Below are 25,594 nucleotides of genomic sequence, written 5' to 3'. Positions count from 1 at the left end.
TGTTGGCTTTTCTCTACATCTCCTCTTGCTCGTCAATTGCATTATCTTTATTTTCTGGCCCTTGTAAAAAGCTGGAATGGAAACACATGGAATAGCAGATAAAGTTTGCAGTTTAAGCATCTATATGGGAGATATGTCCTTATTTTCTTACAAACTAAAAACAAAAAAGGAGGGCAGCAGAATTGTCTTCCTCGGCAGCTAGCACCATTTGCATCATCTTGTTTGTAGCCCTTAATGAGAGTAGCTGACATTTCTTGCACACTGTGACTGTGAGCCAGGCCTCAGTGCTTTAAGAGCATCAGCCCATTTGATCCTCACACCTCCCCTCTTGTGCAGGTACTGCCATCCCAATTTATGATTACAGAACCCAAAGTTCAGAAGTCATGTAACTTGCCCAAGGGCCTACAGCTCGGAAGTGGCAGAGCAGTGTATCTCCAGAGCCCTGGCTCTGGACCCCTGCAAGGATACTGCCTCTGAGACAGAGTGCACTTATTGACCAGTAGCCTAAAAGAGGCTACGTCCCCCATGAGCTAGGATTTACCGTATGCTTTTGAATCCCTAAAACAGCACCTGTCATGTAAGTAGGTGCTCAAAAATGGTTAATGAATGGATGATGAGTGAGTGAGTTAGCGAAGGGGGAAAGACTGGAATAAGACAACAGACCCTGATAGAGGGTTTCCTTAACCAACGCTGTGAAAGGGGTCAGATGCTGACCTCTGGTGAACTGAAGAAAGATTAATGTATAAATGCTTCTATTTGAAAATGCACTTTGAGAACAGAAAGCAGAGTGTTACACGAAGTATGTTTGGCACACGGTGGGTCCAGACGCCTACAGGTGAGTTGGACCAGTTAGCTTCAGATTGACTGCTCACCCTCCTGATTGAGCACGTAGCTCTCGACTCCCACCCAGGGGCAGCCTTCCAAGACTGGTTTGTAAACTGTGGTTTATCCTCTCTCAGTTCAGCCCCTGAAGTCCAGAATCACAGAATTAAAGTGGGCCTTCTCCAGACCCTCCAAGGCTAATGCTCACTGTCACATTTAATGTACTGCTTTTAAGACCTGCGCTGAGAGTGTATAAGTGCCACTGCCTTGTTTTCAGCTAGACTTTTTTTTTTTTAATATCACAGTTAGATATTGAGAATAATTTGCTAGTTGATTTCCCAGTAATGCCAGGTGTAAATCCTGTCTAAGTTGATTCTTAATGTCAGAGGGACCCTAAGGACAGGGTGCCATTTTCCATGAAAAAAAATATCCGTTTGTTTTGTAATTAAAAGTAAGATAAGGGGGCTTCCCTGGTGGCGCAGTGGTTGGGAGTCCGCTTGCCGATGCGGGGGACGCGGGTTCGTGCCCTGGTCCCGGAGGATCCCACATGCCGCGGAGCGGTTGGGCCCGTGAGCCATGGCCGCTGAGCCTGCGCGTCCGGAGCCTGTGCTCCGCAACGGGAGAGGCCACAACAGTGAGAGGCCCGTGTACCGCAAAAAAAAAAAAAAAAAAAAAAAAGTAAGATAAGGTGTTGGGGAGGGAAATACTGGCTTCATGATGTAATGACATGACCGTGATGACGCAACAAGAAAAATGCAAGATATGTGGACAAGTATGAGGCCATCTCCACCTGATGCAGGAGATAAGAATTTCATCATCCCTGATTAGTCTTGATGTCAGATCTGATCTGCTGTCTCATCTTGGGCTGTGGCTGGACCCTGCCCAGGTGGCCACTGTGACCTGAGTGTTCTTTAGGCCCAGTATGTGCAGAGTCTCCAGCTGGGATGAGTTGATGGTTTTGATGACCCTGGGGATTTCAGAGCCAACGCCAAGAGTATCACTTTTCAAGAACTAGAAACAGCATCGGTAATATTTTACAAGTTAGCATTCAATATTAGGATTTGAGTTGCTAGTAAATAAATTCCATGCTTGTGGTTGGGTATTTTCCAACCACAATGGGTACTTTCCTTTGTACTATTTCCGTTTCTCTGAAACAAAAGCAAAATCTATTTCCAAATTCACACAGGAAATAAGAGAGTTATTTGTAGATTGTCACAGCTGAGTAACGGGTATATGAGGGTCCATCATATTATTCTATCTACTTCAATATTTTAAAGATTTTTTCCATAATAAGAACTTCAAATGAAAGTTATTTGCAGAGTTATTGTCTGAAACTGAGCTGAGTTTCAGGCAGGCCTCGTGATTCTGCTAACCTGGACTTAACCAACTCTTGGAGTGGAGGAATAAAAATTGACTCCCTGTCCATGGAGTCTTTCTAATTCTCTGGACTTAGGATGGAACGTGACAGCTGTGCCATCAGCCATCTTCCTGCCAGCCGGCTGTCTTGGATCCCTTACTTGGGAAATCCTGGTCCTACCTGGGACAGTGTTGAAGAGAGGACATGAGGCATTTCTTGACCTTGTGGATTTAATGAGCCACTTCAGCATCAGCTCACCCAGTAGATCATATGCTGCGGTCCTCTAAAGGGCTGGAGGTCTTTGAGCTGTGAAATAGACTGTCCTCCTCATCATCAATACTGATTTTATGGGAGCGCTATATTCTTTCCATAAATTCTGATATCGTTTGAATCAAGCCACCCTTCAAATGAGGTTTCTCCTGGGCTGATGGAAAAGTCTGTACCAGGCACATATCTGGGTGGGAATTCCTTGAAACAAGAAAATATGTTTCCAGCCCCGCCCATAATACTTCCTCACCAAACAGTATCTCAAACGATTAAGCTACTGCTTCTGTGGCAAGGAATCAAACATAGTTTGGCTGACCCCAGAGGCAGTGAAGTCAAAGATGCCACAGGGTCACATGATATTAATGTTCTGGTACGTAACAGGGATCAAAACTCAGTTTATGGGTGGTACTGCTTCAGTGCCATATACCATGCTATTATTAGTAGGCCAAGAATAATAAAATATTCATAATATTTCAAAGACTGTTAGGCATGTTTCATCCTTTAACTCTAAGTGTCCTGGAAACTAGTTCCATAAATGGAAATTAAAATATAGCACAGTGTGTTTTTTGGCTTGTCCAAATAAGGTCATATGTGGGGTAACAAATGCATAGCAGATGACCATGTGTCAACTTAGGTGTCCTTTAACCTAAGCATCCAAAATTGTTCATGAATGAATTTCATAGTATTTTTGTTTTCTCTGGGGATTTAAAATATCTTTAGGTATTTCAAATAACATTAGAATGGTATGGTTCAGAGCTGATTCTGAAACACTTGATTAGAGAAACCTTTGCCTGTGATTTTCCGGCATTTGGCAGTCCCACCTATTAAGTATTTCCCTGTGGAAGTGGCCTGCAAGGGGCAGGTTCCTCTTTATTTCCTCTGCTGTTTACTTCCCATACCTAAATGGGCATTACTGCCAGGAGTCTCATAATTTTCCTACTAAGATCATAATCGAATCTAATAGTTCAGACTTGGGCCTGCTAATTTTCATCTAATCAACAGAGGCAGGAAAACAGAGTCTGGAATGCCAGCTATGTGAATGAAAAATATTTAGTCATTCTTGAAATGATAGGAATGTTTTTCCAACAAGCTTAAATAAACACAATCTCTACTGAGACTGTGTTAAACTTTTTTTGGATAAGAGACAACTCTTAGGCAACCAAACAGAAGTTAATGAAGGTTATTAAGAGACATGCCCTTCAGAAAAGGCTTATGGACATTAAAAAGAAAGATTCCATTTTCTTTAGGGTACAACCATTGACCAGAAGTAGCAGAATTGGTTTCCTTTTAACTTTTGTCAACCTAATAGAATTTAGCATTTTAACTGGTAATCACATTGTCTACGTTTTGAGAGATGTCCTGCTTTACTAGCCATGGCTTATTAGACCGTCTTACTTTAAAATCCCCATCTTCATCTCCTTCCACTGTTTGCCTCAATTCTAAGGAATGGATAGGTCTCAGCACACCTGTATTTAAAGCACTTGACAGCACTTTTTATATGAAGCTTGTTTATTTGTTCCCATCAATGCAAGGTCCAACTATAAAGTAGTGAAATTATTTTTAACATAATGAAATTACTTTTAAACATAACCAAGCCTTACATATCCAAGTGAAGTGTTTTTCCTTTCAAAATAGTTATATGGGAACTGTACAGCTATTGCAAGAATACCGTCGTTCAGAATATTTTTGGTACTTCTCTGTTGAAACTGACATTGCAGCTTGCCTCACGCACATCCTTTTGAAAATTCTTAGCTTTGTAAACCCCTGACTTTAAAGGTTTATTAGACTCTAGGAAATAGTCAAAGTCATTCACATCTAAGTCTGGTGGAAAGGCTGGGTGATCTAGCTGGGTAAAACTTCTCAGAAGAAGCAAAAAGTGACAGTGAAGTAAAAGCACTCTGTCTTCTATGACACAGTAATTTCCTCTGAAAGAGATTCTGAAGAGAAGTTTCAAATAGAATTTTAACATGAACAACATTTTAGCACAAGCATATAGCCCACAAAAGTGAGTGCTTTTAGCAGTAACACTTATTTGTAAGTGCAATTCCTGGTGTGTTTATTGGAAAAAAAAAATCAGTTCACTTACCACATAGTATTTGTATGACTTCTAGGGACTAGAGGCATATATTTAAATGGTCATCTATTATATTACAACTTTTTGTAGAATTGCAGATGTTCCATTCAAACTTATTTTCAAATAAATTAGACTAAAATAATTTCCCTCTAGAAATAACTATTTTAAAAGTGGTGGTGAGGGCTTCCCTGGTGGCGCAGTGGTTGAGAGTCCGCCTGCCGATGCATGGGACACGGGTTCGTGCCCCGGTCCGGGAAGATCCCACATGCCGCAGAGCGGGTGGCCCGTGAGCCATGGCTGCTGAGCCTGCGCGTCCGGAGCCTGTGCTCCGCAGCGGGAGAGGGCACAACAGTGAGAGGCCCACGTACCGCAAAAAAAAAAAAAGTGGTGGTGATTCCAATATAATTTATTTCTAATATTTTAGTTCTCGAATTCCACTTCTGATTGTACCATTTTAAACTGTCTCATTTTATAGTCTTAACCTTAAATGAGCAAAATGATTTCACATTGTTTAATACATGAGGGTTAGTATTAGAGATGGTGAGCAACCCAGTGAACTGTTTTTAAAGGCCCTATTGAAGTATTTTCTGTGCTGTGTCTGGCGGATTGTTGAAGATAAAATATCTGCTGCAATATTGTTGTAAAATAACAGGGCAGAGCGAAGGAATGAAAATGTCTACTGAAGAACATCCCTTGCCCATTGATGGATGTCCCGTCACAGGTGGCTGCTGAGGTGTCAGGGAGCTGGATCGTACCCACCTGTTATCCTCTGCAGTTGAGACTCCCGAAATGCTCACTATCCATCATCACGCAGGTTGGGAAATCTGTTACCCGGGGGCTTGGCAGGGCCAGATCTTGGTCTGGGGTCATACCATCAGTTTAATCCCAATTTGATATGGGACAAGCAATAATGAACAGTTAGAACTTTTTTGAAATTTGTTCGAAACATGAGAGGATAGTGATGCATTGCGTTTTACACATTTTTCAGTTCGAGTTGAATTATTAGCCGTTTGACCAAGTTTTCACTTGCCATGTATGTCTACAGGATACCTGTTTACACAGCCAGTGAATTTTACTTTCACATCTAAGAGAAGCTGGATTTATCACATTCATTTGAAACAGAGCCCAATTCAGGGATCCAGACCATTGGAGACCACAGAATTTAATACTCGCTGCCAGTCGAAAATAAGATTCGGTTCAAGGCTCCAGCTCTCATTCTGCAGCATCATGAACCGAGACTAAGAATCCCCAAGAACATTCTAAGACCAACAAGTGCTTGGTCCTTGGGGACCCTGAGAGTCATGTGGCGCTCTGGGTTTGATTTTTCCCCTTGGCTGCTAGAGCAAACTGAGAGATGAGTCTGTAAGCCACGTCCCCAACCAGGCAGGACCTCACAGCGTGCACCCTGTGTGCCGACCTCATTCCTGGCTGCAACGTATTCTTTCTACTTAAAAGTTACCTTGGTCCTCATCTCCTCACTTTAAAAACGTATACATATATAATTTGAGACGGCCTTGGGTCTGCTTTGGAATCCAGCAAAGTATATTTAATGCTTGTTTATGTATTCGGTGCCCCTGCGCCGGTGCCTTGCACTATGGTCCTGCCACCCGTAGTTGGGCATTTGAAGGACAACACAAAATGGTGTTCTTTTTCAGCTTAATTGGAAAGCTATTGCCCTGCAAATCAGCTCACATTTTAAAGCAGTTCAGGGAGTCTCTATTTTGTTCATGAAACTAAAAAAATGTTCGGAGATAATCAACTGTCAGTTTGGGCCGGCCTCAGGCCTTGCGTATTGAAAGAGGGCAGCAAGCTTAGATCTTTTCAAGACTGTGACTCTCTCATGCTTTCTGGGAACCAAGTTTTAAAAAGATTCCATGGAGATCTTAGACCAGATGAAAGCAATAGGGGTGTTCGGCAGTGCTGTGACAGAGACACTGAGGACATTATTGTTTCAAACATGACCACCCCCACCAGTATTATTGTTAAGGAAGTACTGGTTGAATTATCTCATTGTTGACGTAAGTTTCATATCACTGACTTACTGAAACTAAGATTTGCTGATCAAAGACATCTTTTAGAGATGGATTTTCCATATCCTCTTTCAGCTTGAGGATGGCAGAACTACTGGCAAAACTACCAAAACAGTATAAATTGTACTGTGATGAATTTGCCCTCATCTTCGAAGATGAGCAAGGCACCCATCATGAGAGAGGAAGCATGGGGTCAGCCAGGCACACAGAAGCATTGTTTCAACTCACACTGGATAAGCTGATTATGAAGAGATTTCTCTTCTCTTCGAGACACCATGGACACAGTCAAAAGTCGAAACAATGATATTCAGACTGCAACTCAGCAGATGTGAAAGGCGCCAGTGGCCAGTCACTAACACCCTCCAAAGCTTACCAGACCATATAAAAGGATGTCATGGACCCACCCACACCCCAGATGCTTTTCATGTTATCAGTGGAGATAGAAATGATGCGTAAGTTACAATGGACAGGATTCAGAATGCCAAGCCAGTTGTCAGAGCATTTATCAGCTGAACATTTGAGGCTTGCAAAAGGACTCATAATTCATTTACTGAGCCATCATCTGAGACCAGTTCTAGCTCTAAGCAGGCAGGATAGTCATTTCAACAATAATTATAGCAACAAGTAATATTCTGTTAACACTTCGAGTTTATGGAACAGTCCCCTCTTTACGATCTTATTTGAGTCTTACGATGATCTTGTGAGGTAGGAATAGTGGGAATTCCCACTTTATAGAAGCCCAAAGAGGTTCAGCATCATGTGTAAGATAATGAAAGAACAGGGACTCAAGCTCAGTCTTCTAACCCCAAGTCCGTGTCCTTGGCATTACTTCTCTAGAACCCTTATCGTAAGAAGGGAGAGGGTGAAGAAAATAAGTCAGTGAATATCAAAGTATTTGATCGTCGTGGCTCAGATACAAGGCTTTTCTTGCTCCTGGCTCCATTCTCATTACTGAGACCCCAGTTACTGTTATTTTTGTCTTTTGTGACCCAGCCTTTGATCCGGGTTTTCCCTGAACCTCGGCCTGGAATTTTGACCTTGCTGTTTGACCTCTTGGAAAGCCTGCTTCCCCTTGTCCGTTCCTGCCTCTCCCACCTGGGGAAACAGCTCCACCCGAGAGCGCTGAGCTGTCTCCCCAGATGTCTCTGTCCTCACGCTTGCCGTGGGCCCAGCCTCATTCACACCCAGCCAGGCTGCAGGCCCTGAGCAGTGGTAGTCAGGTCTCCACTGAGTGTGCCCAGCACCGAGATAGACCGTCATCAACACTTGTGCCTTCTGATCCACACGCTTCCCCTGTCTCACTCTGATTCCTGCCGGTCGTTGCTTAATCAGCAGGCAGATTTGCTGGGCCTTCGGCACAAGCACCCATCCTTCATCCAGTACGAGATGAGCTGCCGAGTTGAGTGAGTGCCCGGTTATTTTCAGGACTATTTTAATAACACTTTATTTATTTGGCACCATCAAGGAGTGAGGTAGTCACAGAAATGGATTACCCAGGTAATTGAAATCTGGGGTGTCAGATTTTATGTTAAGAATTTTGAAGGAAGGCCTTCCACAGTGCTCTGTGTACTTTTGTGCCTTGTTAGGCCAGAAGTGCAGATCATAGTTTAACCATTTCATAGGCTACTGAGTACCTCGTTTTAGACTGTTTGGGTTTGGGGACTTGCATTTAGTTTTCACTGTTACTAGTGTGTCAGGTTCACAACAGCCTTCTAAATCTAGCTTACTACTTCAGTGGAGCTCATTTATTGGGTACCTACTATGTGCAAGGGACTTCTGCCTTGACGAAGACCCTAAGGAACGTACTGTCCAATCCTACAAAAGTTAGGAAATTATAGATTCGGCCTGTTGGGGACAATATTGAGTGGGGCTCTTTCTAAAAAAATGTGTCCTGAATTTCAGTTCTCAAGTGTCCTTTTGTCCTCTTTGTTCATTCATTAAGTGCTACAGTGGGCCAAGTACTGTGCTAGATGCTGAAGTTGTAAACAGTGAACAAACCATTGCCCCTAATGTGAAGATCCTTCCCCGCTGGTCGTCAGCCATTTCGCAGAGCGGCAGGTTGAAATAACAGAATTCTGACCATCTGACACCCCTCTCCCAGCCGAATATAGCTATTAGAATGTGCAGATACACATATACACATGTACTTATAAATATGGCGCATTCTTCCCAGTTAAAGGTTACCAAGATGTAGTCTCTGTGAGAATAAACAATAACAATAATATAAGGATAAAATATAAGACAAGTATAAAAGGTCCAGATTATTCTTGGAATCCAGTCATTTTGTGAGCTCTCTCAAGCTGAATTCCTGGAAAAAGATACACCATTCTCTGTTAAAATTTTTTTTTAATTTTTCTTTTTGTGGTCTTTTAATAATCACATAATCGTAGTACTGTCTTTTCCTATTAAACATGAGATTGGTAAAGGAAGAAAAATATGACCGACAGCCAAGATTCCTTGGAAAAGCATACAAAGTTAATAAATAGGCCTAAAGTAAATATATTGCTTCTCTATCTGCCCATAAAATAATACAAGTCTTGGGAACATTTTCACACCATTCATTTTAAAATAAAGAAACTGCTCTGAGATAAGTACTTTAGAAATTACAAGGATGTAGGTGTTGTTATGAGAAATATATACAAAGGAAAAAAAGGATAAATGTGCAGTGGCTGGAAGAATTTGAAAATTCCAACTGCAGGAGATTTTTTTCCATGACTCCATGAGGCTTTCTTAAATACACATTCATACCCCATGGAAATTCCCACTTCCAGATTAGGGAATTTTTGTATCCTCAACTTTTTTTTTCTTATTGTCTACATTAATAGAGTTTTCCCTCTAGCTTCATTTGGGAACATTTCATCTTTACCTTTTCCTAGGCTGCAATTATGTTAACAATTTGCTGATTTATTTGAATGGTTTTCTGACTAGTTATGGTCACATTTGAAAAGCAACTGTGGTAACAGAATGACATACGAAGACACAGTAAAACAGATAAGCTATCTCCTTTGGTTCTGTCTTGGCCAACTTTATCTCCAGTTTTATGGCCCTGGACAGGCTACCAGTAATTGTAGGGCTATAAGGAGGCCTGATATATTTAGCCATATAAACCAAGTGAAGCTTTGGAATTTTCCCACTTATTAGGTACTCACATTGCTTAACCAAGTCCAGCCATTCCCCCTACCCCCACCCCCACCCAAGAAATCTTAAGGAAGAGAGTGCCTGAATTAGGTCTGAAAAGACAACATAATTGTTCATCTTTGTTTCTCGCAATCAAATAAGCAGGCTTGCGAATTTACACAGAAAAGCTACGTGAAGTATGCGAACCATTAATAAATCCCAAAAGGAGAAGTAATAAGAGACAGATAGGAATTAGCTTCGTTTATCTTATTACTTCCATATGAATTTTTTTTAACTTATAAAAGAAATTTAAGAACATATCTGCCATAAAAAAAAAACCACTATGCTTTCTAGAAATTTGCCTATAGAGAGATTTTTCCAGAAAAACTTCCCTTGGTTTGTGGGTGTCTGTGTGCGCGTGCATGCACTTGTACGATTCGTAGGAATCTAGGGTGCTGGCAGACAGCTGCTGCCCACAGCCAGGCCCTCCAGACGTGCCATTCACCGAGAGCACAGCACGGGGAGGCAGCAGTACTCCTAGAGACGATTGAGGTCTGAAACCAGAGCTAATGATTACCCTCCTAACAGAGTCAGTGCTGCAGACAGTCCTAAGCACGGTGGCTCTGTATGCCTTACACGAGTGTACTTTTCCAGAGTCACCCACCCATACTCAGGAGCTACTAGTTGGCTGTCAGCCTTCCCAGGGTTGCTAATCAGAAAGAGTGCTTCACATATTTGTCAATGGAGATGATTAGTATTATTTGCAAGATAAACAGCTCATAGTAATCAAGGTAATGAGAAGAACCTTGTATGTATTAATTCAAAACGAGGAGTTCGGTGGAGTAATACAGATTAGACACCAAAAAGCATTTATTAACATTTTCATTTAAGCTATATCTGAAAAATAAAAATCAGTGATTATATACATTGTTTTAGAAGCAAATTAACATTATTATTACACATTTTTAAATAACTGGTAGTCAAAATACATTCTTTTTTGTTCTGTTGTTGTCCCAAACATGTTGAAATATCCAATGTGATGATGACAGGACTGATACTAAAACTTTAAGTCAACACCTTAAAAGGTTGAATTGGAGTTTCAACTTCTTACTTTCCTTTCCTCTTTTTGGAAAATTTTCCATAAAGTAAAATAACAAAAAGCAAGAAAGTATAGAGCTTAGATTTGCTTAACACATTTATACCCCCTGAATAATGAAATGTATGTTACCTTATGGTCTAGTGATGTGGCCTTGGAGTTAAAATAATGATTTTCATTTCAACTTTATACTCTTGACCAAATTAATTGTGATCACAGTGCCTTAATATCCCCAGTAAGCAGATAAAATTGCTTCTAGAAAATACTTGAACATCAGTGTAGAATATTGGTGGTGTTCTTCAGAAACTTAGTGTCTGAGGTTCTCTAAATCTTGAAAAACGTGAATGTTTTCCTGGAAATGTTTTTACTGATAAGGGGTTTGTTGGGCTTCCTAGAATGTGAAAGAAATATCCATCCCTAATTTTAATTAAACATAAAATAAAGAGCCAATATGTGTTTGCTTATGTTACTGCAAGTTATAATAGTTTTTTTCCAGAATTTTGTTTTCTAAGACTTGGGATAAGAATTGGTGCTGAACATCTGCATTCCTGACACAATCCCAAGGGTTCTTGTAAAAATAGCTCTTCCGGAGAGTATAAGGTACTTGGAAAGTCTTTAAAAATCATTCAGGAAAAGGACAGGTGGAGGAAAGTAGAGATTCCCACCCAGATGCAGGGTAGGAAACAGCAAATGGATATAGACATAACAAACACCCGTTTTTGTTCTTTATTGCTTCTAGGCTCAGAAAATATTTCTAGAATTCTTCTCCACAAAGAAGCGGTTCCAGGGTTCCCTTTAGAAATAGTTGTAGCCAAAGACAATGAATTCCTGCTGTTTCAAGCCTTCTTCCTTTGGAGGACATTAAGGTATTTCTTTAATTCCTCAGCTGATTCAATACAAGATGAGATGGAATTTCAGGGTGATACTGTAAGCAGTACTTCATTGAATTTCCCCTCGCCAAATCCATCCTTGTGCAAGCATTTTCTCATTCTCCTAAACAAGGAGATCCAAGACCATTTCTCTCTTCTGAAAGAGGCCCACTAACGCATATCTGCCCAACCAATTTAAAAGGAGACCATTTTCTTTGCTTCCAGCAACAGGCAGATGCATTTGTTTCCAAAAGTCTTAGCAGGACCTCTGTTCAACTGATAATCACCAAACTCTCCGAGGACATGGCATCGCCGTCATCCTTCTAGAGGAGCATGTACTCTCTAGCATGTCATGTCAGTATTGTACCCCCGTGTAATCTAAGAGCACAGAAGAGTGGGATTTAAATGAGGATCATCTGGTCTTCAGGCCAAGACCCATCAGGATATATTCCATATTCAGAGCACTGTGGCATAAACTAAAGAATGTGGGGGATAATAACAATTCCCAATACGCAAATTTCAGGCTGCTCTAACAAGCACAGTGCACGTTTCACAGATTTCACTAACACTTCCTCAAGCTCCTTTACTTATTTGGATTAGAAACAATCATACTGTGATACCATGATTCTGGACTCTTCAAACTTACCTCTTCCCCCACCAAGAACTTCCTTGTATAGAAACTGCAGAAAGTCTAACCAGCTCTTGGTTATTCTCTAAGGACTGTAAATGCAATGTTGATTTGAAATACTCTCATTCAGGATGGTATCAAGTGTGTCTCACTTTGGTGTTCATTATGTAGAATAAGAAATTGAATTTCAGTAGACTCACAGCACTTCATTCTCAAAAGACTGCCCTGATGTTAGTAACAGGACCAGTTCTGAGATTACATATTAATATACTGGACTGAAAGCGGATTCTCAGATCCGTTTATGATAATGTCAGTGTTTTTGCTAAACAATTTATAGTTTACAGAATTCTAAAATAGAGATGGCCTCACATGGTAGGAAACTGAGCACTAAAATGTTGAGAGAATGATGAAAGGGAATAGTGCATAATGTATGACTTTAGATAAAATGTTAGGAGACAGCTAGTTGCCTGCATATGTGTCTGTTACAAATCAGCAGTTACTCCAGCGACAGAGGATAACAGCAGTAAGTACCCCAAACACATGCTCCACTATCCTTAAAAAGTTTCTGGGCTTCCCTGGTAGCGCAGTGGTTGAGAGTCCGCCTGCCAATGCAGGGGACATGGGTTCGTGCCCCGGTCCAGGAAGATCCCACATGCCGCGGAGCGGCTGGGCCCATGAGCCATGGCCGCTGAGCTTGTGCGTCCGGAGCCTGTGCTCTGCAACGGGAGAGGTCACAACAGTGAGAGGCCCGCGTACTGCAAAAAAAAAAAAAAAAAAAAAAAGTTTTTAAAATTTGTTCCACTTTGTATTTGAAAAGGAAAAGAATACTTATTTAACATAATAAAGTGAGATGACTAGTGTTAAAATGCTTTTTAAAAATAATTTAGACTTCTGTCTACATTTAATGTATCACGATGAGTGTTGTGTTCAGCCTAATCTATTGAGGGGCAGTTGAATAGCTTTAGAGTAAATTGGTTTTGTTGAGTTTTTCTGTGTTTTATTTTAATAACTATTGAGGGAGTCAGATTTTGAAACTTACATACTTTCCGGTTTCTTCCCTCTAATGTACATCATCGATGAATGGGGAAATATTAATTTTAGAGGCACAGAATAATGTTTGGCTTCTTTGCATTCTGCCACGTCATCTGAGGCCTGGAAGACATCCAGGAGGACTTGTTTTACCTAAAATATTTACAACACAGCGTTGTAGAACCAGCACCTACTTAAATAGCCCTTCTATGCATTTTTTTTCCCATTTGTTAAACTTAGCTCAAGCTGTTATCCTGAATGTTACAGGGAAACATGTTGAACATATTTCTTCTGCTAAAGAAATGTGTGCTTGACGTACCCCTGGAGCTGGCTACCTAGCGGATACAGTCATTTGGATAAAGGGTGGGACTGTCAGTATTGTGGTTCTGATCCTCAAACAACCCAATTTTTTTGTTTTTTTTACTTTCTAGCCACAGAGCACAATCCTAATCCCATCCATTAATCATAATATGTACCAAAAATAGCATGCACATCACCATTGATTATCTTAACAAATCCCTAAAATTCACTGAAAATAAAATCCCATACTGCCCTGTGATTATTATGCATTTTCAGTGTCATCTGCCGAGATATATATTTTTCCATCGTATACTTTCTGAAGGCAAAAGTTTCTCATAAACTTAAATGTCAGTAAAGAATACAAGCTTTGGGTCTGCGTAGATGTGCCCAAGACATTTCCTTGCCCGTAAGCCATGCACTAAAGCACTGGACAAAGAGTTTAGAATCCTTCCCTGATCCTTGCTATTAACTCTCTGGAACGTAGACCTAACTCCTCCTTCGATGGGATCATCTGTGGTATGGTTTACTGAGACACGAGCCAGGTCCCCTGCTCTGTCTTGTATTTGTGGTTAGAATAATTTTGATGAAACCTCCACAGTCTTATGGCTAAAGGCTGAAACAATTATTATCTTGGATGTGTAACAAGAGTAGTGATAAAGGAAAGACTGTAGGTTTAAAACCCGCTGATATTTACAGTAAATTTTAAGAGAATGGAGGAAAGCAGCACTACTGTATTTAATTCACTAAGTCTTAAAACTTGACTAAAACTAAACCACTTTTTGATGTTTACAGTTACCTGTCAGAAAGGATACTTTAGTCGTTGAAAGAAATTAGAAATTTCACAGCAGTGGAAATCTTAGATAAAAATTTCAGGGAGATGTTCTGCCAACTGTGCTGTAATAAAAATAGAGAATGTGCTACACCGTCTTCATACGTACTCTCACTGGGAGAATGCTGATGAAAGCATCTCTTTAACAAGTCCTAGTTGCTCACTACCTGTGAAGAGTTGAATCACTGGCCTCTTTTAGCAGGTGGATAAAAATGTAGAACTCTTGATCTTATCAGTGGCACCTAAAACACTTATTTTTGGTCTCTCTTCCATGGTAACGGGAGGTGAAACTTGAGAAGACAGTGTGGACTAATGGATAGAGTGTTGGACAGGAGGTCAGGCACCTCTGTTCTGTTCTGTTCCCAGCCTGCTACTGGGTTGCTATGTAAACTTAGATAAGCCACTTACCCTCTCTGCACCTCATGTTTTCCATTTGTGAAAACATAGGTAGAGACATTCTGTACTTAGCACTTCACAAAGATATTGTGAGAACCAGCTTACTCTGAAGAAGTTCATAGTATCTTTGGGTTGAAAAGAGGCTACGTAAATACGTCACTGTCCTTGTTCCCTTTGACAACACTCTCTCCACAGTCTGACATTGTATAAACTGTCCCTTATCAATCACTGCAAAACAGGTACCATTACAATGCGCTTTGTATTGCATAGAAGCTGAGAGTGTGACCCTAGAGCCAGAACACCTCGTTTGAATCTGGGGTCCACCACTTACTAAACCCTGTGACCTTGGACAAGTCAGTATGCTGGATTTCCTCATCCGTAAAATAGGGATAATGACAGCACCCGTCTCTTTCCGATTGTGATCCAAAACTTGAAGGCATTTATGAAGAGCACTTCAGATGTTATATAGACGCATAATACACTTCACGTAAGTGTGTGATTACTGTTTAGTAACAGTAATCTCTAGGCCAGAACAATTCCTCATTAGTAACATGGCAGTGAAGGTCAAAATCACCTCCGGCCTTGGTTTCTTCTGTGCATCTCATCTCAGGGTGGCTGCTCTCTCTTCCTCCCGAATGCTTGTGTCTGTCTCCCCCACTCCCTGAAGCCCTGAGTATAAACTCCTATAGATGATGTGATCTGTCATGTCATCTGTAATAATTGAGAGTGTCACATAAAAGGTCAAAGAAATTCAGATGTTTTAAAGGCTCAGAAACATATCTGATTTATTAACTTGAAAAGTCGCTCATAGATTTCAGAAGTATTGCAAAATGGAGAGTGAGATAATTGACAGCTGGAAGCTGTTTCCTGATTGTTATAAAAAATAAACTCAGAAAACATCAGGAGGAAATAGAAGAATAACGATTTAAATTCATTTTAACCTTTCTTGTCTGCTTCTGTAGTGGTGAGGGTACCCAAAAATGCATAAATTGCTCAAATGTAAAGAAATAGAGCATCTGGATTTTCAAAAGTTTAAATAAAAATATTTCTTTTTCAGGGGCTAACAACATTATGAAAGTATAAAAGTCTAGGATTTGATGAAGATTACTGATTAGGTTTTTTCCTGTGACTTACCATAGTGTGGGATTTCAAAGATTGAATAGCATCTAAGAGGTAATCATATGTTTCATTGATTTTTTTTTCTCTCTTTATTATTAGAACCAACCTACATCACAATTGATCCACCTGCGTGTGGAGAGTCATCAAACTGCACCCTGACAGAGAAGGACTGCATTTATGGTTTCAAACTTGATCACAATGGTTGTCGAACTTGTCAGTGCAAAAACAGTGAGTACACGGAAGACTGTGTTTTTTCAGAGCCTAATATTGTCAAAGCATATTGTGTGATTGAATATCTTTTCTTTCATTCCTATTCATGACATTCCCTTAGCAACCTGAAAGAAGGAAAAAAAAAGTGTATTTAACATAAACACATGGTCATTTGGAGAAAAAGAGCTGCTCCTTTATTCCGGTTTTTGCCCTCATTTCATTATGTTCAGATACTCCTTGATGTCTGGCTGCGTCATGGGTGAAGCCCTGGGAACTCTGGAGCACATGTTTCCAAACACCCAGGGAGCTCTCAGTACTGCCCTTGCCGGGGTCATCAGTGACAAGGAGGTCACTCACACAGAGGTGTCACATTCCATGTGTGGCAGCCATAGTCTTTAGAATGTGCTCCGCTTTCTCGATCCCAGCTCTCTTCCACGTAGATTCCGATCATGTCGCCAGGCCATGATCTCTGAAATGTGATACAGTATGTTGCATTTCTTACCGGAAAAAAAAATTGCCCTTCATGTTTAAAACGATTTTGAATTCCTCTAATTCTTCTACGAGAATAAACATCTTTAGTCATTCCCCAGGTGACATAGTTTCTAGAACTTTCTTGGCCCTTATGTAAATGTGTGTCCTAGAAACAGAGTATTGCAGAATTTGGTCTGATCACTGCAGTGCTATTGTGTGGTCTAAGTGAGCATTTGCTCTTTGGATTATACACTGTTGGCTAACACAGAGGTTATAAGCAACTAGAACCAGTTGGTACTTTTTACATCAGAGGCACATAGGTGATTCTCATTTGTTCTGTATTTGAGCGTTTGATTTTTTTTTTAATGATATAAATGCAGGGCCAAATTTAACCAGAAATTACCCTGAGAGTTTTCAACCGTTTACCAACTAGTTGGGATATTTTTGAATCTTGATGATGTGACCTCATACTTTATCTATGCCTCCCAGCTTATATCAAATAAGCATAACTTACATGTCCTCATCTAAATCATTGCACTAAAATAAATTAAATTGTATAGAACCAAGGAGAGAGCCCTGTTAGCACTGAAGGCCTTCCTGCAAAATGACTTTGAACGTAATCCTCACTTCTTCTATGGAGTTATTCAGCTGACGACATATCAGCTCCATCTCCACAAGGAAATCTTGAAACTCTTGATCTGTATCTTATCTGAAATCAAAATACATTCTATTTACAACATTCCTTTGCTGGAAACCCTACTTTAAACATAAAACGCAGTTAGTAGGGTATGGGTTGTTTTTCATGAACCTATACTGGCTCCTGGTATTCACTGCTTTCTTTCCTAAATGTCGTATATCCCGTGTTTAACCATTCCTTCTGCAGAATTTTCAGTTGTGAATGTCAGGCTTAGTTCCTGTAGTGCTAGAATCCTTTGTCCCTTTTGAAATGACATTTGGCCTCTTTTAGTTTTCTGAAATCTCTTTCCATTCCCTCTGATGTCTCCAAATATGGACAGTGCTTCTATAATCAGCAGGTTCTCCATGAGCCTCTGGGTATAATTACCCTGGACTCAGAGAGTTAGAATTCCTTAATGTAGAGAGATGATCACTTTCTGATTTATCAGTTTTCTTGGGCTCTGTATTCCTCTTCACCTTAATCATTCAATGCTTTCTTTTGTAAGAATATTTTCGGTGAAGACAGATACTAAGTAGGAGTTGCATAATTCGATTTCCTCAGTTACTTGTTACCATCACACTGTCTGTGGGATGGACTTGGTGCTGAAACGGAGGTTATCAAACTGTTGTTGTGATGATCGTTGTTTACACCTTTAAATTTCCCATGAGCCTCCACCCATCGGGGACTGTCTGCCTTCCTACACTTGTTTCTGTTCAGAGGAGGACCAGTCCCTGTTATACACCTATCTGCCTTTTATACCTCCCTTTGGAAAGCCAAGTTTACTAGGGAGCTGCTTTGGCAGCCATATTTGTTGGCTTAAATGGTCAACTTTGATTTTTTTGACACCAAGATAATTGGTGATTGTATCACAAAGAGTTTATATTTTAATCCTTCTCGTATCTCTTGAGCTGTACATCCTTTCTGATCATGGGAGCATACCTATTTTTTTTTTCTGAACTTTTTGAAGTCTAAAAATATAGATTTCATTGTACCTAGTCACCCTGCCTACCATCTTCACCTGGGCTTTGTTATTATGAACTTTTGGCCACATGGGCACACCTACATAAGACCCCTGCTGATTCACAATGAGCCCTTTGTAGTTAAATCCAAAGAAGCAATTTCCCTCAGTTGTCATTGAAGCAAGTCAGAAGCATATGACCGGCTTTTTGCAAATTGAGACTTATCAGGAAAATTCTGCTCTGCCTGTCTTTGTGTTAGTGTTGCTTTCTGGCTTTGTAAAAGGAACATCCATGCATACTGCCTGCTTTGCACCTCCATTTCATTAACACATAGGAGGAAATATGTACAGGAGACCATTGCATTTTATGTCAGCTGGAATTTGTCATTTTGTCTATATCATACACAAAAGTACACGGAAAGTATATGACAGAGCCATAGAGCATTCTGCTCTCATCCCCTCCCATTAGCAGTCCTGATTATTTGACACCTTTGGGCGGTGAGTCAAATTAAATCAAACTGCCACATCCTCGGTTGTCAGATTCTTGTGACTGTATGGACCCAGCTCTCCTCCCAGACTCTGGCATCATACTGACTTGTATCTGGGTGATCAGGGCAAGTTGCTTTATTTCCTAGAGCCTCTGTGTCCTCATCTGTAAAGGGCAGGTAATAATACCAAAGTAATGGGTTGTTTTGAGGACTAATTAGTGAATGCAAAGCTAGCTTTACTACCCGACATATGGTAATTGTTGACACGATAGCTGGTTTATAACATGCATTTCTGAGTCAGCTAGAGCTAGCTGACGTGGAAAGCCCCCAGTTTCCCTCCTTTGTTCCGACACCAACCTGCCTCCAGTTCTTCCTGTCCTCTGAGGACGCGCACACAAACAACTTTCCTTTTGCCTTTTAATTTTAACCCTCGAATATTCTCACTCTCTTTCACCTAGCTTTAGAAAAAAGGAAGTCCCTGGTACTGAAGGATAGCTAAGTATATTCTTTTTCCCATTGCAGCTACGTGATAAGTATGGATTTTGTCTAAATCTCTCCTTTATGTTATTTTTCTGCATCCCACCAAAGCCTGTTTCACATGCAATGGCCCTAACCATTTATACCCAAGTTTTCCGTTAGGGGTTAGACGTATATATAGACCACTGGCATCAATATTTCTTTCTTAAAATAAGACCAATGCCAAATAAATATTTCTCCCCTGTTACTGGCCTGTTGTCTGCTCATTCATTCCTTCTTTCATTCATCTAGCATTTATTGAGTGCCTACTATACACCAAAAACTAGGGGTACAAAAAAGTTAAAAATGGACCTTATCCCTGACTAATCTTGGTAATGTGTTGGTAATATTGGTAATATGCTAATATGTTGTAATGCTATTGCAATATAATCAAGCATATTATAGACAGTCACTTGAAGGTTGAAATCAAAACCCAGTGGAAACACGTCCTTCAAAAGAACATGGAAGGTATATGACAGGATTCTTTTATTTGAACATACTGTAGCTTTTCTTTTTCAACCTGTAACAAATAACATTTCTTATAACACTGCTAAGCAAAGTAATGCATCAAGGGCATATAGAGAATTTAAACTTTATTCAAAGACATACTTAGAATAAAGAAAAGAAACATGGTAGAAAATGCTTAAGAATGTATGATAGCAACAAAAGTTAAAACTAAAATCATTTAGATAAGCTACTAAAAATCTAACACTTCATTGTTACAAGCTGTTAGTAGCATTCCTTTTTAACCAAAATGTTTGCTGTCAAACATACATAATACATTTCATCTTACTATAGGTACGATATGTAGTAAGTGACATCTATGTGAATTAAATGGCATCCATCTTTTTAAGCATCTTATCATCTACATTTTTAAATCAAGTGGATTTCATCACATTATTTGTAACTGCTCTTCCAGTTTTAACAATCTGTAATTCTAGGGATTAATAGTGCTTTTAACTAGAAACCAGTGCAGACATAGAAAATTAATGGTAGCAGGGAGAAAAAACCTTTCATAATTTTCATGAAACATATATCTGAATCAAACATCTAAAGAAGGTCACAGCATCATATACAAGGAGGCAGGCTCCTGTTTTCATTTCATTGTTACTCTGAACAAACACTTATCAAGGTCAAGATTGGGACCACCATTTGCAGTCTTGCACTTCTTTATTTAATAGTCTCAGGAACTGTATTCATGGTATCCTTAACTGCTTGCATGTTGCTGAGAATTGCCAGAACCCAAGAGTGTGAAGTCCTGCAGCAGAGAAGCACAACACAACTCTAGGGGCACCATTACCCTGTGTTCTGTTTGCAGGCTCCATGGTGTTCAACTACAACATGTTGTACAAACGATGCTCCCCACAGTTGGGCCACATTTTGGCCCTGGGAGCAAAAACATCTTTTTTCTCCCGAATAAACAGAGAGTTTATTGCATAGCTGCTATCGACCAGCCATAATGCACAGGCTCTGTATTTTGCCATTATTTATCACTTTCTCTTCAATGGTAATTTTCCCCTCTGGATTAGAAAGCATTCTTAGATCACAACAAAGTCATAATGTTGAAAAATTATGAACATAAAGCCACCATTCTTTCTGTGGTTGCCTCCAGTGATGTACTAAAACTTTTCAACCAAACTTAAAAACTCCCACCCATCTATGAATGAGATGTTTCTAATCTATCTGTTCTGCTCTTTATGTAAATGTTTGCCTTGACGTTATACTTCTCTGAAGAAAAATCCATAATTGATACATGGATCTAGGAATACCTTGAAATCTTTAATGTTCTCTATTTCTAAGCTAGAAGGTGGTATTTGGAGATGTTTAGCAAGTGCCAGTATTGTGAAATTTTTCAGTACTAACAGTAAGTTTTTTCATCCCATTATTTTTCTGTTAATGTGGCAGTCTTGATGAGAGTAGAGGAGTAAATAGCAAGAATCTTGATTGGTTCATTCATTCAGCAAGTATTTATTGAGCACTCACTCCATGCTGAGCACCGTGATAGCACCTGGACTGTGTAAATAAAGAAAATAGGTCCCTGCCCTAGAGCTCCCTTCTGCTGGGGAGGAGAAACGAGATAGCAGGGCAGTGAGCAGTCCCAAGCCAGGGCAGCATTGTGGCAACCTGCCCAATATGTCACAGCCAGTCCGAAGTCTATGAACGTCCTGTATTTTTGTTCACACATAGCAGCCTTTGCTTGAAATTCCCTTCCACTGCAAAGCAGAGGTAAAGACAAACTTAGTTTATATCAAATTTTTTAAACTTAGTGATGCAACAGCTTTCGTTAAGGATGAAGCCCATTCTAGATCAAAAATTATAGAAAAACTCCTTTTTTACAGGACCAGAGAAATAAAGGCACAAAGGTGCTCAGACTCAGAGTTTCAAGGAATTTAATCCCCAGGGATGTTCTCACAGTGGTGTTAGTTCATCTGTTTCTCAACATAATCTACTTGGTTTCAAGACTTAAAAGTTTTGCAATAGAAAAACGGATTCACAACTTAGATCTCGGTGTCAGAGAAAGAAATGTGGCTATGACAGTCTTCTCCCTCCTTCGTCATTCCCTTAATAATGGGAAAGAGATGAAAAATGATGACCTTTCAAGTCATATAATTACAAAATTTTAAATGAGCCATTTAGAATTTCACTTTTAAGGATGCAGATTAGTAATCAGTTGCTTCACAATATGATACAGACCCACGAGGTTATATTAAATATGTGTAATGAAAGGTTTATGATGATGACAAAGTAGAAAATTATACTTTAAATCACATTATCCTTTTTAAAAGATAGCAAATTAAATATGCAAGTATTGCCAGCTAAGATTCACAAAAGATGCTACCTTAAAATATTTATGTAAAATATGAACCCATTTTACCTATTAATTGTAGTTAAGGTTTAATTTTAGGTTATAAGATTTGTGTGTGGAGGGGACAAATGTGTTCTGTTTTTCCCAGTAACTTATACATTATTTACAATATTTATGCTTAAAGGATATACACATAAAATTTATTTATTATTTCAACAAAAGTAGTCTCAGCTTCCCACTTTACCAGTCCACGCAGAACTATAATCAAACATTGCCATACTTTTGCCATCATCATGTCTACTTCTTTAAATTTGATTATCTTTCAAATTCTGCATTTAATTCAGACGTCTCAATTTGCTTTAGTTACATCACCAAGCATGCTTTTCTTATTTACCTTAACATTTTTGTTGCCTATATTACTCTAGTAAGCCCTACATCACACCTTTTAAAATTTATTTACAAGGCTTCCATTAAGCTAATAGAAGTTTCTTGTGCCAGCCACCATTTCTTTGTTCCTTTTTTTCCCTTTTACAATAATAAGTTACAACTGACTAACAGAGGACAGTTAAACATCACTCCAGATTCTGCTAACAGGGGAGAGTTTGAACATTTTAAATAATGGATAGTTAAACATTAATCTAGGTATTTCTTTGGCACATAAAATTTTTTTTTTTTTGTCAGTTAACTAAATATCTAAATACCTGGATATTTGTCAGCGGTAGGGAAAAAAATATCTAATTGCAACACTGATTATTTCACTTTGTATTATGTTATTAGAGATACACCTTTTAAAGAAAGGGCAAGCAATGCTTTATGCTGCATATGGTACGCAGTATTATGTGGTAACGTCTAAAACTCATAAGAGTAAACGTGTGTGAACCTTTAAGAATGTGTTTCTCATGGGCATGCAGTAGGAGCAAAAATACATAATGAAATTTGGGATGTAAGTTTCCACTTCTCACATTTCGAATAATAAATGGTAATCAGTGGTTTGATCAGAAATCTGTTTTTCAGAGTTGGACTTTATTGTGTATATTAGTACCAAAACATGAAGTTACGTTTTGATAACCATGAAATAGCACAATCTATAATTTTTAACCATTGCTGATGCTGTGGTAGAGCTGAGAAATTTACATCGGTGGAAGATTGGAAGATTAGGGGAAGGCACTGAAGTGTCAAATGTTCTGTTCCTTTCATCTTTGGAAGAAATGTGCTGTCCATGTGTCTTCACAGGGGAGGAACTTTGCACGGGCCTCAAACGAGGCTGCACCTTGGACTGCCCCTTCGGCTTCCTAACCGATGCCCACAACTGTGAGATCTGTCAGTGCCGCCCACGCCCCAAGAAGTGCAGACTCATAATCTGTGAAAAGTATTGTCCATTTGGATATCTGTACGTATTTCTTAACTCAGAAGATGTATTCTTAATTATCTATAGCTTGACGAAATGTCTCTTACCTTTTTTGTTGGCTGTTTTGTGTGTGTTTCTGAATGAATCAGCAATGTACTGAATCCAGAATATCTATGCTTGTTTTGCTAGAGGAATCAGAAACAGGGAAAGGCCGTATCTCCAAAGATAAGAATCAAGTTTTACTCTTTTTTGAAGATGGGCTAGAGCCTTGTTATGACACTTTGGGCCGGTTGGGTGAGATTTCCTCATAGCAAGGGCCTTTGGACACTGCCAAAGGGAATGGAACTGTCATGAGGTTCCAGTGTTGTAAGTGCTTCAACTATGCACCACTGTCGCAGCAACTGTTTTGTGATAACGTATTTAATCTATATTTTAAGATGAATTGACAGCTACTGATTTGCAATATGGAGCATCCTTACCTGCCACGCCTCCCTGTCCTACCTTGATGCTTGTCTGCGTCTATAGTATTCTTTAAAATAGCAGTAGATCTTATGAATTTCCTTGGTGATAAGAACTATGACTTGTATTTTTAAATATTCTTTATTGAATCAAATCCCATGAAAATTCAGATTATTCTAGGGGGAAAATAGACATTTCACATTTGTTACTTTTGTGTCTGTCTTAGAATCCACTTCTGTCTTTATATCAAGTTGGTTCCTTAAAAATAACCTTTCAGAATTTTGCTTTGTCATTCCTGCCTTGATTCCTTCCAGTTTAGTCTCTCTGCCTTTTCCATTTGATATGTTTATATAGTGCTAGTAATTATAAGGGATTTAGAGCCATCACCTCTTGCCCAGCGTCTTAAAGGCATTGTTTTTATTCTTCCTCTTAGAAATTCTAGTTTAGCAGGGAGAGGGGAACCTTAATTCTAATTTTAATTGGATAATTAACTTGGGAACATTATTCTTTAAAATTCCCCAAGTAAACTAATAAATCATCATTGTTCTTAATCCTAAAATATGAATATGATATTAATAAAAGTAGAGCTATTTCTTAGCTTACCTGCTGATGTAGAATGAAGTATTATTATCGTAATAGTACCTACAACCACTTGGCTGCAGTGTTATGATAGTTCAGAACCAAGGCTGCATTCATCCACACTTCACCTTGGAGAGAAAACTCTTAGAGGATTATAGATTCCAGTTGGTATTCCTGTCAGTAAACACATTCAAGAAGGACCAAGTTGACTCTTGTAGGCAAACGAATACTGCATTGGCTAGCACATGTTTCAAGGACAGCCTCTGAGGGAGAAATATAGAGAAGGAAATGGGAGAAGGAAGAAGGAACGGGTAGGTGAATAAATGAGTTAACAAACAAATCTGTTAAAGCCCTGTTAGGGCTTGGAAATGGCACAGTCTATGACAGGAGTGTGAAGCATTCATTTAATTCATTGTTTTCATCATATTGACATAAATACATAGACCCTAGTGTTCAGTTCTCATTTCACTTAGCAGATTGTAGTTTATCACTTGGGCAGTTATATACCAAGGATTTCCCGTGGGGCCATCTTTTTTTTTTTTTTTTTTTTTTGTGGTATGCGGGCCTCTCACTGTTGTGGCCTCTCCCATTGCGGAGCACAGGCTCTGGACGTGCAGGCTCAGCGGCCATGGCTCACGGGCCCAGCCGCCCCGCGGCCTGTGGGATCCTCCCAGACCGGGGCACGAACCCGTGTCCCCTGCATCGGCAGGTGGACTCCCAACCACTGCGCCACCAGGGAAGCCCGGGGGCCATCTTCTTTTAGAGCCCCTTAATTTGTCCAAGATGAGAAAGAACAGGGTTTATTTTTGTAGTTGAACACCACTGTTGCCACTTAGCGCTCCTTGGGATGAAACGTAAGGATTGATAGACTTAACTCCGCCTTCTCTGCTGCCCAGGAAGCCCAACTAGGGCAAAGCTTGTAGAGGAGATGTTGAGCCTAAGAGAGGAGCTGCAGGTAGTGGACAGAAGACACAGGAGGGCACGTTAGCACCTTTTGTAATACACAGGGTCATTCTCCTTTTAGAGAAAATAAGGAATTGTTGCTAAGAATTTTTTTGTCGACTTAAACTATGGTGATCTTTTAATAAACATATTTATTTAATATCATCTTTCTGCTCAACACAAAATTTAGGCACTGTAGCTTATTAAA

The 25,594-nt window shown here is 39.7% G+C and overlaps 1 protein-coding gene and 2 long non-coding RNA genes across 9 annotated transcripts in view; 1 reads left to right on the top strand and 2 right to left on the bottom strand.

The window, feature by feature from the left end:
* The window catches only part of CRIM1 (cysteine rich transmembrane BMP regulator 1), a 207,709-nt gene that overhangs the window by 137,879 nt on the left and 44,236 nt on the right, over positions 1 to 25,594 (top strand). For all 6 annotated transcript variants that reach the window (XM_067703271.1, XM_067703275.1, XM_067703273.1 and 3 more), the window contains 2 exons: positions 16,033 to 16,161; positions 23,292 to 23,448. In XM_067703271.1, coding sequence (XP_067559372.1) covers positions 16,033 to 16,161; positions 23,292 to 23,448 — 286 coding nt within the window. The remainder of the gene's footprint in view (positions 1 to 16,032; positions 16,162 to 23,291; positions 23,449 to 25,594) is intronic.
* Positions 11,475 to 13,361, bottom strand: LOC137205290 (uncharacterized). Its single transcript, XR_010934085.1, has 2 exons — positions 13,304 to 13,361; positions 11,475 to 13,015 (listed from the first exon to the last, which is right to left on the bottom strand). It is a non-coding gene; the product is annotated as an uncharacterized lncRNA (long non-coding RNA).
* On the bottom strand, positions 16,128 to 24,977 carry LOC137205289 (uncharacterized). Of its 2 annotated transcripts, none has more exons than XR_010934084.1 (3): positions 24,469 to 24,977; positions 16,501 to 16,612; positions 16,128 to 16,268 (listed from the first exon to the last, which is right to left on the bottom strand). It is a non-coding gene; the product is annotated as an uncharacterized lncRNA (long non-coding RNA). The 2 variants fall into 2 exon arrangements; XR_010934083.1 differs by lacking the exon at positions 24,469 to 24,977 and adding an exon at positions 17,242 to 17,407.

This window comes from Pseudorca crassidens, chromosome 14 (genome assembly GCF_039906515.1).
Source record: "Pseudorca crassidens isolate mPseCra1 chromosome 14, mPseCra1.hap1, whole genome shotgun sequence".
NCBI classification, from domain to species: Eukaryota; Metazoa; Chordata; class Mammalia; order Artiodactyla; family Delphinidae; genus Pseudorca; species Pseudorca crassidens.
This window is presented reverse-complemented; position numbering and strand designations above follow the sequence as displayed.